Genomic DNA, 14,708 nt, shown 5'->3' with positions numbered 1-14,708 from the left:
ATCACATGTTAGGTTTATTAGTAAATAACTTAAACATCTAAAATTCAGGTGCTTACTGTGTATCCTCCATCTAATAAAAGAGTAATATGCAAATTGACCATCACTCCAACATACAAGATGGCTGCCCACATGTGGACACAAGATGGCCAGTATGGGAAGACCGTTGGGTATGACCAGGCCTTAAGGGGAGGGAAATTAAGGACAATCAGGCTAGCAGGGGACCAGTTATGCATCAACCAGGCTGGCAGGGGAGTGATTAGGGGGTGATCAGAATGGCAGGCAGAAGCTGTTAGGGGGGATTAGGAAGGCAGGCAGGCGAGCAGTTGGGAGCCAGCAATCCTGGATTGTGAGAGAGATGTCCGACTGCCCTACCGGGATCGGGTCTAAACGGGCAGTCAGACATCCCTTGAGGGGTCCCAGATTGGAGAGGGTGCAGGCTGTGATGAGGGACACACTCCCTCTGCACAAAATTCATGCACCAGGCATCTAGTTAGTGTACATTATAATTTATGTATATTATTTATTTAAGCTTTATAACAATTATTTGATGTAGTTAATATTATCTTTGTTTTACAGATGAGAAAGCTGATGTATTTGGTCATACAGTAATTTTCTCAAAGATAAATAGCTTGTAAGTGGTGAAAACAGGATGAAAATTTATACTACAGAGCTTAATTTCTAAAATACTAGCATATGAAGAACACTAAATTAAGCATTTAGGATCACAGGCTTGGCATAGTTAATCCTCAATAAATAGGAGTTTTAAGTACAACTACAACTTATAGATTCTATAACAATGATTAATCTTCCCATGGAAAAATAAAGGCAACATAGAGACAGATAGAGTCGTTTATATACCTCACACAGTGGTAGGCGCTTAAGATAAAATGGATACAAATTTCAGATGAAGTCCAAACGTTCAAAGATTAACATAAAAGATAAGAATTAACAAAAGCACTACATGTTGTTAAGGAAATCTTTTGGGTACATAAACATATCAGGGTAGCAGACACATAGAAGAAAATAAAGGAAGCCTTAACCACAGAAGGCCAAGGATGACTGTGCTCTAAGATGACGGGAGGAGGAAAGCAGGGCCATATAGTGCAGTTATGTGGGGAAAATTCTTCAAGAATCGTGACTAAAGACTTCGGCAATGATGGTACTGTACATAAAGGTCAACCTAATAAGGTTATCTTGAGTAGACCTAGTTGTATGTTTTTAGAAAAATGTTAAGTTTATTTAAGAAAAAATAAAGCAGTGAGCTACCAAGATGGAATGAAATGAAAAACACAGACAGGTCATTAAGAGTTTCTTCATTATTTGAAGTCCATGAAAAATGTTTAATGATTATAGAAGAAAGAATCTTGTAGTATTCTCTACACAAAAGTATTAGCTTTTTCTCTTGCTGTCTTTCAGCAAATCCTGGAAGCCCAAGCTTTAGGTGACTCTGCTGTTTCCACTGTCCAAGTGAAAAGTGGTAGGTAGATGGCGACTGAATAGTGACAGGATTGGGGCAGCTGGGATTCAGAAAGCATTTCTCCTAAACTGGATGGAACAATAACATTTCCTTTATAATATGCCAACTTTCATAACTTTTTGTCATATCTCTAGAATAAAATCCATGGAGCTTGGGGACCTGACTCATCAATATCCAATCATCATTATAGGACGGGCCAATTACTTTGGTAAATCCAGGGTGAAATACTATGCTGAAATACTGGGATGATAACCAAAAGTTTGATATGTTGTTTTTTTTTAATTTTAAAAATTTACATATTTATTCAAAATTATGAGATTCAGGGTTTATGTTTATAAATATGCATTTGTCAAACAATGTAAATTTATTTTACACTAACATATGTTCTAGTTTATTGAGTTAGAGCAAGAAATGGAACTAGTAAGCAGGCAAATTTTAAGAATTTTTGGAAACGAAAGTAGTCTTGTGAAATACAGGCCATTATTGTCCTAGAGGTGACCTGGGAGAGGCTGGGAGCAGATGACAGGAGCAGGATACTAGCTGGGGTATTTGTAAAGAGGCTGTCCGCTTTGGATTAAAGTCTATGATTACTCTATGATAGTCTAGTAAAGCCACGATCTTAAGGTTTTCAAATAACAGCAATTAACACTTAATATATGCTTGTACTATCCTATGCAATTGAAAACATTACCTCATTGGATCATTAAGATAAACATGGTGTAATTATTATTACAAACAAAGAATTTAAGGGTCTAAACAGGTATAAATGACTTAATTTTAGCTCAAAAGAGAATACACTGAGACTCAAAATCAAGATCATTTGCCCTTTTGTCTGGTAACTCAGAGTATTAGTTATGGAATATTATTGCAAAGTAATAAATGATTACATAATTTGGATTAAGGCAAGGCAATTCTTTAAATTTTAATTCAGTCTCTCTAGAGGTTATCATCCCTAAAGTAAAACTCTCTATGTTGTTTGTATTTGATTATATTCTCTCCTCTCATCCAGTTCTTTATGGCTTTCTAGCTTTTCAGGTAATTATGTTTAAGTAGATTCTAGTAAAAGTAAATAAAAAATAGTGGTCCCTGAAGTATCTGAAGCTAACATTCATAACATTTGATATATAATGGTAGGAGTGAGGGTCAATGAATCTAGTGTCATTGTGTAGTCTTACCATGGGATCAGTAGAGAAATTTCCAGATATTATTTTTAAATATTGAATAGACAAAAAGCAAGACATAACTATCCCAGAAAAAAAAATCATACTAGAATAATCAAACTTTTGTGTATTTTTTTTACTATTTTATCATACTTTTTGTGTAAAGAAATCCTTTATAGAGAAGTTACTAATTCCAAATTAGAAGTTTAAAAAATATGTAAACATGGTTTGCCATTATTTGTCTATTATAAAAATGTATTTTCTCTGTCTGATTTGATCATGAAAACTGAATTATTTGTGTAATTTACACATATTCTATGAGATGTTAAGTATTTTGAAAAAATAGAGCAGGTCAAAGTGATAGCAGTGATCAATGTTTAGTTTGACAAACTGAAGAGCCTATATCTTCCAATCTCTGTGGGACTCTAAGAATCTAACTTCTGAGGGCATCATGCTCCAAATTATAAAATTATCTCCTATCATAAAACTATAAAAAGTTTGTTGTTTGTCTTGATTTGGTCTCTGAATAAAATATCTGTACAGCTGGCATACAACCCCCCCACCCTAGCTCTTTAAATTCTCCAATCCTTTGTTTTAGAGGAATTGAGTTCAATCTTTCTCCTAAATTGCTATAGACTTAAATAAAGTATTTCTTTCCTGTTTATCTTTGTGCAGCTCAATTTTTTTTTTTACTTTGACAGTAACCAGTAGCATCTCTAAGAAAATTGATAGGGTGTTCTTAATCAATCATGATGCTTTATTAAGCTATGTGCAAAAACTCTGCAATATAGAATGTGGACAGGAGAGACACTACAATACAGTGGACTGCAGTATAGTGTATGGAGCTTTGGAGTTAAGAAAGTGAGCATTTTTCCCTTAGCCAATTTGGCTCAGTGGATAGAGGATCAGCCTGTGAATTGAAGAGTACCAGGCTCAATCCCAGTCCAGGGCACATGCCCTACTTGTGGGCTCAATCCTCAGTACAGGGCATGCAGAAGGCAGCTGATCAATGATTATCTCTTCTCATCATTGATGTTTCTATAGCTCTCTCTCCCATTTTCTCTGAAATAAATAAAACAAAACTATTTTTTAAAAAGTGAGCATTTTAATTATGCCACTAAATGACCAATCAATAACTGATATAAGGCATGGCTTCAGTTTGTAGCTATGAAACATTTTACCTTATATGAGGATTATGCATTTTTAACAGAGGAATATGAATGATGAAAATATGCAATTAACTTACTTCATAAATTATAGGTAAAGAATACACAGAAAACCTATAAAGAGTTACAGAATATAACTGATGACATTTGATAGACATACATTGCTTTAGCAGCCTGCAGTTATAGATCCCACAGATGGAATGCCCAGGCAAACTATTTATTCTTTGTGGCCACATTTTCTTTATCCTAAACTACATGTTCTTCAAAATACAATACTATTGAACTTTGATTAATATTATTCACATCTGGTTAATAAAATAAATATGTTTATTAAATATATTTCATCTTTACTTTTTGGTGTCTCAAGAGCTATGTACTAACACAATAATCATAGCATACTTCATTTCATTTTGCTGTGTAACATAATACTATGAATTTAGCAATTTAAGATGATATTTATTATATTAAAGTTTCCTTGGGTCAAATTTTTCTAAATAGTAGAAGATTAATGTATTGTCTGCATGACACTCTTATTTGGAGGCACTGGGAGGAATTCACTTCCAAGTTCATTTAGATCACATGTGTCAAACACAAGGCCCGCGGGCCAAATCCGTCCCGCCAGGCCTTGCAATGTGGCCCGCACCGCGCTGTCATCACTGCACTCCGCTGCATTTCCATCACAATGACAGTTTATGACTGTTCAGTAAACCATTCGGCCCGCGATTTAGGCTGGATTTTAGATTTTGGCCCCTTCTCTGATTGAGTTCGACACCCCTAATTTAGATTGTTGATAGAATTCATTTCCTTGTAGCTGCAGGATTGATATTCCTGTTTCCTGGCTAGCTGTCAGCTAGGACTTCCTCCTTACTGGTAATCTCTACTCACTTTCCTTCTTATCTGGCTTTTCCACCTTCAAGGCAGGTAGGGGACACTGAGTTCTCTTTACACTTAAGATCCTTCTGACTTTTTAAAAAATGTATTTTTTTTTTTTTATTTCAGAGAGGAAGTAAGAGGCAGAGTGAGACAGAAACATCAATGATGAGAGAGAATCATTGATTAGTTGCCTTTGGCACACCTCCTTCTGGGGAACAAGCCTGCGACCCCAGCATGTGCCCTTGATTGAAATCAAACCTGGGAGCCTTCAGTCTGCAGGCTGAAGCTCTATCCTCTGAGCCAAACCAGCCAGGGCAATCTTTCTGACTGCTATCAGTCAGAGGACACTCTCTGCTTTGGGCATTCTTGTGGTTACATTTGGCATAGCTAGATAATCTAGGATCATTGCTTTATCTTAAAGTCAACTAAGCCATAGAGCGTCACATGATTGCAGGAGTTGTAAGTCCTTTTATGTACACTGGAGGACCAGTGCACAGATGCATGCAACAATGGGATCCCTTGGCCTGGTCTGTGTGCTCTCACAATCTGGGACCCCTGGGGGATGTTGGAGACCCAGTTTTGGCCTGGTCCCCACAGGTTAGGCCGAGAGACCCCACTAGTACATGAATCCATGCACTGGGCCACTAGTAGGCATATAAGATATTTGGTTAATCTCTTCACACCCTCCTCCATTCCCCATTCTGAGATCCATCAATCTGTTCCATATTCCCATGCCTGTGCATTCAGTGTCTGCACTCTGGTGGTCAGTGCATATCATAGCTACCAGTTGAATGGTCTAATGATTGAATGGTCTTAAGGTCGCTTAGGCTATTATATATAAAGTTTTGATTAAATGTTTATATAACTTTGAGGGTCCATTTTGGAAATTCTGCCTACCGAACATGGTTATAAGGTATTTTAATTATACTTATAAAATATTTAGTTTCAATAAAAATGTATATTATAAAAAGTTATATTTAAAAAGGGATACAAAGTAATGATTAAAACAATGCCTTATAATAACTAAGAGATTACTTATAATTTTGCTATCCTGTATAGTGCTTTAAATGAATTATTTTATTTAATTTTCACAAAGAAAAAAAACCTCTAGTGAACAGCTACAATTCTCTATTTTCCATATAAGAAAACCAAGAAAACTGATATCAATAATTTAATTGAAAGTTCTTGTTAAATATAGTTCAAGCTTTCAACAAAAAACATAAAACATATCCAGAACCAATAGGTCTGCTAAAAGTCCCTGTAACTTGGTAATAATTTAAGGCCTCTCCAGTTTCTGCATTTTATTATCTGGGTTTAATTCAAATTTTAATATAGACTTGGTCAAAACTCTGTTTTGGAGGGTGGGAAGTTGAATTCAAAGTTTCTTTAGATTTTCAAAAAGCATTGTGACAGACTAAATAATCTTATGTACAAAGGTAAAACTAACATTCCCATAGTTTCCAAAAATTATATATATCTGATTACATTTTATCATTGTTTGCTTTACCCTTAGTTGAAGTAAGTTTCTTCATATTATATAATAATTATTTTTCTTTCCAGTTACACCAAGTGGTCCAACCAACCAAAATAAGGTAAGACTTTAAAAAGCACACCAATCAGAAAGGATATATGCACCCCTATGTTCATAGCAGCACAATCTACAATAGCCAGAATTTGGAAACAGCCTAGGTGCCCATCAGCAGATGATTGGATCCAAAAACTATGGTACATCTACACAATGGAATACTATGCTGCCATAAAGAAGAAGGAATTCTCATCATTTGCAGCAACCTGGATGGAATTGGAGAACATCATGCTGAGTGAAATAAGCCAATCAATGAAAGAGAAACACCACATGACCTCACTCATTTGTGGATAATAAAGAGCATTATAAACTGATGAACCAAAAGATAGATATAGAGACAGTAAAGCAACAAGCAGATTGTCAAATTACAGCGGGGAGGGGAGGAGGATCTGGGGGAGATAATAGATCAACCGAAGGACTTGTATACATGCATATAAGTACAACCAATGGACATAAAACTATGGGGAGGGAGGGGCTATGGGGGAGGGAGGGAGGGGGGCAAAAAAAAATCATTAAAATATGTAAAAAAAAAATAATAAATAAATAAATTAAAAAAAAAAATATGGGTATCTTAAAAAAAAAAATAAAATAAAAAAATAAAAAGCACATGGGATAAAATCAGTGTCTAAGTCTTTCTCTGTGTCTCATTTGCTGTAAGATGTAATAAAGTATTGATTGTTCTCTTATGATGGTTTTCTCATTGGCAAAATAATGATAATGACCCATTTAAAATAAAATATCAAATGGTCTAACAGTTAGTAGTGAAAATAAATAGTAATTTCCATCTACCAATGTTGGGAATTATATTTGTCATTGCTCTGCCTACTCATCTTGTATATTGTATTCTTTTTTTAATCTTTACCTGAGGATATTTTTCATTGACTTTTTAGAAAAAATGCAAGGGAGAGAGAGAGAAAGACAGAGAGAAACATCAATGTGAGAGAGAACCATTGATTAGTTTTTGCAACTAATCAATGTGCCTCTACCAGAGCTGGTGATCAAAACCTGGCACCTAGGTACCTGTCCTTAACTGGAAATCACATCCATGCTAACCACTGGGGGAAAAAAAAGCAAGGGATGTACATGTAAAATTATTTGATACATTTTATTAAGACCAGAGGATTCTTATGATTTTTTTTTTCATATTACAAACATTACCTTCTACATCACCTCTTCTGGGGACACCTCGGATTGTAAATATATATTTTAAAAAATATAATACTACTAAAAATGTCAATTAAGGCACTATATTTTCCTAGGACCTAGAGAAATATTATGAGATCACACATTATATTTCTGGGAAGATCTTTCAGTCTCAGAGGTGTCAGAGCTCTGCATTATGTCAAGATTTGTCCCTACAATCAAAATGCTATTGAAAAATTGTAATAATATGGTTGGGAATGCTAGTTTTTCAATTAGAATATTTTTTTGTGTGTAAATGTAATTTTATCCTGTACACTGATATTTTCAAGCTAGCTCTGTGTGTGTGCATGTGCACATGTGTGCTGTGTGCATGCATGTATGTGTGTATGTGTAAGGAATACTCATTAACTATTTTCAAATTTACCTTAAAATTCACAAGGCTCTGGCTGGGTAGGTCAGTTGGTTAGAGTGTGATCCTGACATGCCAAGGCTAAGGGTTCAATCCCCCAGTCAGGATGCATACAAGAATCAACCAATGAATGCATAAATAAGTGGAACAACAAATCAATGTTTTTTTCTCTCTTTCTGCCTCTCTCTGCCTTCTCTTCTTTTCTATCTAAAATTAATACCTAAAAACTTTAAAAATACAAACATGATTTCCATGTTATTTTTATCTCATTCTAGCTCAAGTTATATAAAAAAATGCAAGTTATATAAAAAAAGTTATACTGTGTTTATTTTAAGTCTAATTTCCCTGACAGAGTATATAATTTAGCCCAATAGTAATATAACTTTTTATTACTATGAAGCTATTTTTAATTCCTTTTTAATCTTTATTTTTATTACAAACTCCATATTTTCACTGAAACATCAAAATATAAAATTAAATCATAATAAAAATCATATTCAGTTTTATCCACACCACACATTATTTTGATAAGAATATTAGTATCTAAATTATTTCCCAAAACATAAATATACCTGGAAATTTAAAAATATGAACCATTATTATGTTAGACTTTAGTAAGTTTCATTGCCTTTTAACAGATTTCAGAGTTAGGAAGTCTAATCATAACCAAACATTCTATCTGTTACATGTTTGGATTATATATTTTCCTCTGAGTTTCTTACTTTATAAAATGTTTTAGTTATTTTTCTTAGCCAAGTTTTCTTCTCCTCAATGTTTGTAGTGAGGTGACAGTGCATATTCTTGAAGACTATTTAATGCTTTATAAAACCACCCCCTAAGGAGCCATCTATAATAAGAAAGCTTCCTGAAGCTCTGAAGAAATACTTGATATGTTGACATATATCTGAGTAACATAGCAGATCTGAAATTAAGTTTTAAATCCAAGAAACAATTATCTATGTCAAATAGTTCTTTTGCAACAAAATAGTTTACATTTGGAGGGAATGTTAATTTTATAACACTATATTTCATGGACTGTGACAGCTTTGGCAGGAGGAGATTAAAACTGCTAAGTTACTAATATCTTAAAAACATCAATTTTAGAAAAAGAAAGTGTGATGTATTTCTTTACAGCACTGTTTCATAAGAATCCTATATAATAAAAGCACAATATTCAAATCAATTGAACGGCTGAACAGTGGGACAACCATCCAGTACTGCATAGTGCCATATGTTTCACACTTATTTTAATATTAAAAATTATAAATATTATTCATATTAAGGGAAATATCTCATAATCATCTTCAAAGATACTAAAAAGGGGCTTGACAAAATTCAAAGCCTATGGTGAAAGTGCCTGCTAAAAAATCTGTTGAATGATACTTTGTCAGCATTAAACACATACATTTATTTATTTATATCCCAATGTGCCTCACTACAAAACCCTATATCTCACAGGAGGAGGATACAATGGTGGCATTCCCTCTAAAGTCAGGAAAAATGTAAAGATGCACATGCACACTACTTCTAGGACCTTTTAACCTTCTAATAACATTTGACCCATGATTAGATAAGAAAAATAACTGAGACATAAAATTTTGAAAGAAGGTGAAAGTGTCACTACTGGCAATTGCTATGGTTGTATATTGAAAATTTAATACGATCCAATTGAAATTTTCCACCTACAATAAAATAACAATGCAGCTGAATATATTATTAATGTGAAAAAAATAGTCTTCATTACAACAAGTAGCAAGTAATCTATACTAATAAAAGGGTAATGTGCAAACTAGATCTAGAGATCTTCTGGATGTCCTTCAGGACAAAGCATGGTAGTGATCTGAGGCAGAAGTGGTTAGGGGCAATCAGGCCAGCCCGAGAGGACAGTTGGGGGAGATCAGGCTGGCAGGGGACACAGTTGGGGGCAGCAGGCTGGTGGTGGGGGGCAGATGGGGGTAATCAGGCCAGCAGGGTGGCAGTTGGGGGTGAGCAGGCTGGTGGGGGGTGCAGTTGAGTGAGAGCAGGCTGGCAGGGGGGTGAAGTTGGGGGCAAGCAGGCCAGCAAGGGGGAGCAGTTGGGGTGAGAAGGCTGGGGGGGGGGGGGAAGTTGGGGGCAAGCAGGCTAGCAGGCAGAGTGGTTAGGGGTGATCAGGCAGGCAGGTGATCAGTTAGGAGCCAGCGGTCCCAGATTGGGAGAGGGATGTCCTAAGCTGGCAGTGGACATCTCCTGAGGGGTCCCAAATAGGAGAAGGTGCAAGCCAGGTTAAGGAACACTGCCTCTCCTCCACCCCCCCTCCCCCATGCAAGAATTTCATGCATAGGTCCACCGGTCCACTAGTTAGAAGATATAATGAGAGAGAAGAGTCCATTTTGAATAGCAACCACGGAGGTAAAACATTTAGGAAAAAATATGTATAATTACATGGGAAAAGTTCTAAAACACTTCTGAGGGATATAAACAAAAAGACTTGAACAGCCCGGCCAGCACGGCTCAGTGGTTGAGTATTGACCTATGAACCAAGAGGTCAGGGTTCAATTCCCAGTCAGGGCACACGACCAGGAGGCAGGCAATCCATGATTCTCTCCTCATGGATGTTTCTATCTTCCTCTCCCTCTCCCTTCCTCTTTGAAATAAATAAAAACAGATATTTAAAAAGAAGAAGAAGAAGAAGAAATAAAAGACTTGAACTGATAGGTATGAATTCCATGTTCTAGGAATGGAAAATGTAATATAATAAACATATTGACTTCCTACTTTAATGAATCATCCAAAATTTGTCACCTCCCTCTGTAGGCTGGAATAGAAGCACTCTCATATATTGTTAGTGGGAGTGTAAGTAAAGCAACTGGTAGGGAGAGTAATTTGAAAATATCTATCAAAATTACAAATGCATCTCTTCTTAACTCAGTCACCTCGCTTCAGGAAAAAATATCCTAGAGGCACACCTATAGTCTTTTACAAAATGTGGCGTGTACAATTTTAGTCATTGAAGAAGCACTAAAAATTGAAAAGAGCCGCTGCCAGCCTCGCGGCTGTCAGGACAGCAGGTCCAGGAGGAGCCTGGCCAGAGGTGGGCGGGGCAGTGGGCTGCCAGGCTCCACGAGGCTTTTCTGAGTGCATTCACAGCTTTCCGGTCCCAGGAGGAGCGCCCTGGCTGAGTCCTCTTGTCCCTGCTGGGCTAGGGGATCAGCCTGGCAAGAGCTAGGACCAGGGCCACAGAAGACCCAGCACCCTAAGCGCATGGAAAAGAAACTGCATGCAGTGCCTGCTGGGAACACAGTCCAGTCCCGCTGCCCAGCTGCAGGAACCCCCCAGCCCAGCATCCGCTGGTTCAAAGATGGACAGGACTTTCATGGGGAGCATCGCATTGGAGGCGTTCGGCTGCGCCATCAGCACTGGAACCTGGTGATGGAAACCGCGGTGCCCTCAGATGGTGGCACAGGCACCCGCCTTGTGGAGAATTCGAGGGGCAGCATCCGCTGCAGCTCCCTGCTGGGCGTGCTGGAGAACAGACATCCATGGCTCAGAGGCAGAGGTCCTATACCTTCGTAACACGTTGGCCTAGGACGCAGGTGAGTACACCTGTCTGGCAGGCAACTCCATCGGCCTTTCCTACCAGTCGGCCTGGCTCCCTGTGCTGCCAGAGGAGGACCTCGCGTGGACAGCAGCGGTGCCCGATGCCAGATACACAGACTTCACCCTGTGCACCCCGGGCTCCCTGGTGTGGGCGGTGCTCCCGCTGCTGGCCGGCCTGCAGCGTGGACACATGCTCCATGGCCAGCACCCCGGGCAGCCCGCAGCGGTGCAGAAGTTGTCCCACTTCCCTCTGTCCCCACAGTTCTCCCTGGAGTTAGGCTCCTCAGCCAAGTCAAGCTCATCCCTGGAGTGGGACATCAGTCTTTCCTCCAGCGCCCCCACTCCCCACCCCCTCTTGCTTGCTGGCCTCACAACGCCTCTGACAAGGACTTGGCAGATCTGGCCTCTGAGATGGAAGTGATGAAGCTGATCAGTCAACACAAAAATATTGATGTTTTTATATATTTTTTTATTGATTTTTTTACAGACAGGAAGAGAGAGGGATAGAGAGTTAGAAACATGGATCAGCTGCCTCATACACACACCCCCACTGGAGATGTGCCTTCAACCAAGGTACATGCCCTTGACCGGAATCGAACCTGGGACCTTTCAGTCCACAGGCTGATGCTCTATCCACTGAGCCAAACCGGTTTTGGCCACAAAAATATTGTTAACCTGATGAGTGTCTGCACCCAAGAAGGCCCCCTGTATGTGATGTGGAGAGTGTTGCCAAGGGAAACCTGCAGGAGTTCCTGGGCCCGACACCCCCGGCCTGGATCTCAGCCCTGATGGGCCTCGGAGCAGTGAGAGGCCATTCTCCTTCCCTGCCCGGGTCTCCTGCGCCTACCAGGTGGCCCGAGGCATGCAGTACCTGGAGTCTCCAAAGTGCATCCACCGAGATGTGGCTGCTGGTAACGTGCCGGTGACAGAGGACAATGGGATGAAGATGACTGACTTTGGACTGGCCGGTGGTGTCCACCACACTGACTGCTACAAGAAAACCAGCAACGGCAGCCTGCCTGTCAAGCGGATGGCACCAGAGGCCTTGTTTGACCGAGTCTACACACACCAGAGTGATGTGTGGTCATTTGGGATCCTGCTGTGGGAGATCTTCACCCTCCGGGGCTCCCCATACCTTAGTATCCTCGTGGAGGAACTATTCTCACTGCTGTGGGAGGGGCATCGGATGGACCGGCCCCCAAACTGCCCTCCAGAGAGGTATGGGCTGATGCGTGAGTGCTGGCATGTGGAGCCCTCTCAGAGGCCCACTTCCAAGCAGCTGGCGGAGGCACTGGACAAGGTCCTGCTGGCCATCTCTGAGGAGTTCCTGGACCTCTGCCTGACCTTTGGACCCTACTCCCCAGCCGGTGGGGACACCAGAAGCACCTGCTCCTCCAGTGACTCTGTATTCAGCCAGGTCTCCCTGCCACTGGGGCCCTGTTCCTTCCCCTGTCCTGGGGTGCAGACTTAAGTAGGAGCATGAGTCTGTAGAGGCAGGACATCCAGCAGCCTTGGACCTCCTGGCTTTGTTGCACCCTGGTGGTGCTTGATCTTGGCAGCCCCAGTCCAACTTCAGGGTGTGGTCCCAGGTCTCTGGTTTTGCTTTGGGGAGGCCCGTCCTTGGTCCTGGGGTCCCCAGTTGAGGCTTCCAACTCTGGCCTTGGGTTCCCAACTCAGAGGAGTTCAACCCAGCCCTTGACCTGGGAGTCATGGCCTGAACATTTTAATAGCCTGAATATAAGGCTCTGATTGGCATACTGGGCCTTAACACTTGATCCTATTTCAGGGGTTTGGTTGAACCTGGCTGCAGAACAATCCCAAACCTCCCTGCTTCCCTACACCAAGAAATATATTGGACCTCTGAACCCCCTTCCCCCAAGCCTTCCCCGCTTCCCCTTTGCTACTTGTCCCAGCATCTTGGTGGAAGGAGCTTTGGCCTCTGTGCTCCTATCTGATGCTGGAAGCCTGCTATCAATTACTTGCAAAATTGCTTTTGTTTTTGTTTGAATCTTTTTCTCTTTTTTCTCCTTAATGAGTTTTATTAATTGTTTCAAAGAACCAGCTGTCAGTTGCATTAATTTTTCTATTGCCTTGTTGTCTTCTATTTTATTTAATTCTGCTCTAAGTTTTGCTATGTCCTTCCTTCTACTAAATTTGAGTTTCATTTGCTCTTCTTTTCCTGGATTGTTTGGTTCATTTGAAGTTTTCCCCAGAGATTTTTAACAAAATTAATCCTAAGTTTTTAAAAAATAATGTATTTTTTGTTTGTTTCTTTGTTTTAATGAGAAGCCACTTTTTACTTAATTTAGAAGGCAAGCGGAGTGCAAACTCAAAAAAATTTTTGCAGGATCCAATCAACTCAAAAGGAAGGCAAATTCTTTCTAGCAAACTCAAGTTTTAGTGCAATGTTCTTTTTTTTGCTAATAGTATATATGTTATTTTTCTTTATGGTTCTTCTCAATAAAATACAAAAATATGAAAGTATTTGACAATCTGGTATTTGAGATAAAACATAAGCAAGTGTACAACATAGGTAAAATAATTTTTCCTTTGAAATTACTACCATTAAAAATATAATAAGAAAATAAAAGCATGTGGATACCATTTGAAATACTCTAAAAAATGAATTGTAAAATATTTTCAACATATGAACAATGCATTTAAAATATACAAATCACTAAGAAGAAAAATAGAGTCTCAATAATGTTCACAACATGTTTCAGAGTGATTTAAAACACTAAATGTCATTTAAAAGAATAACATATATATTTAACTAATTCTCTTCTGTGCTATTTGTAGATAAGATAAATTATGGAAATATATTTATTTTGAGTACATGCCATTAGAATAAAACTAGAAAACACTTATGGATATGTAAATCTCTCAATTTTATTTATACACATTTTAGATGTTTTCTTTTCTTGAATGAGTATATTTTTGTAGGAATGAGGACATTTTGTTTTCAGCCATATGCTTATTTCCTCTAAGGCCTTTGTTCTGTCTTGCTCTCTCTAGATTGTGACTAGTACTTGTAAATATCCTCATTTTTTCTCCATTATCAGAATTCTTCTGTACAATGCCTAATTCCTTCAGAGAGTGTTGTCTCCTTTGTAAGATGACAAAGAGTGAACCTACTGCTTAAGTCAAGAGAGTGCAGCAGGGAGGAGTATAAGTAAGTGTGGAAGTCCTATAATGTGCTATTAAAATAACCATCTTTCTCTTAACAGAGTACCTACCTCAGTAGACTAATTTCAACCCAGGAAGGTAATAGTATCAATTTGAGGATACTTGTTGTATGAAGTTGTATAAAAAATGCTCA

At 38.8% G+C, this 14,708-nt stretch overlaps 1 protein-coding gene across 1 annotated transcript; it reads left to right on the top strand.

Moving 5' to 3' along the window:
• The first annotated feature begins 1,071 nt into the window (after positions 1 to 1,071).
• LOC118729632 (fibroblast growth factor receptor 4-like) lies at positions 1,072 to 12,860 on the top strand. Its single transcript, XM_036457091.1, is given in 9 exon segments — positions 1,072 to 1,164; positions 1,417 to 1,477; positions 3,339 to 3,498; positions 10,954 to 11,319; positions 11,321 to 11,757; positions 11,760 to 11,825; positions 12,045 to 12,101; positions 12,104 to 12,148; positions 12,151 to 12,860. Coding segments are annotated over 9 exon segments (1,995 nt in total).
• Positions 12,861 to 14,708: the final 1,848 nt, after the last annotated feature.

The sequence above is a fragment of the Pipistrellus kuhlii genome, unplaced genomic scaffold, assembly GCF_014108245.1.
Source record: "Pipistrellus kuhlii isolate mPipKuh1 unplaced genomic scaffold, mPipKuh1.p scaffold_m20_p_3, whole genome shotgun sequence".
In the NCBI taxonomy this organism is placed as follows: domain Eukaryota; kingdom Metazoa; phylum Chordata; class Mammalia; order Chiroptera; family Vespertilionidae; genus Pipistrellus; species Pipistrellus kuhlii.
Note: the sequence above shows the minus strand (reverse complement) of the source record. Positions and strands in the feature narration are given on the sequence as shown.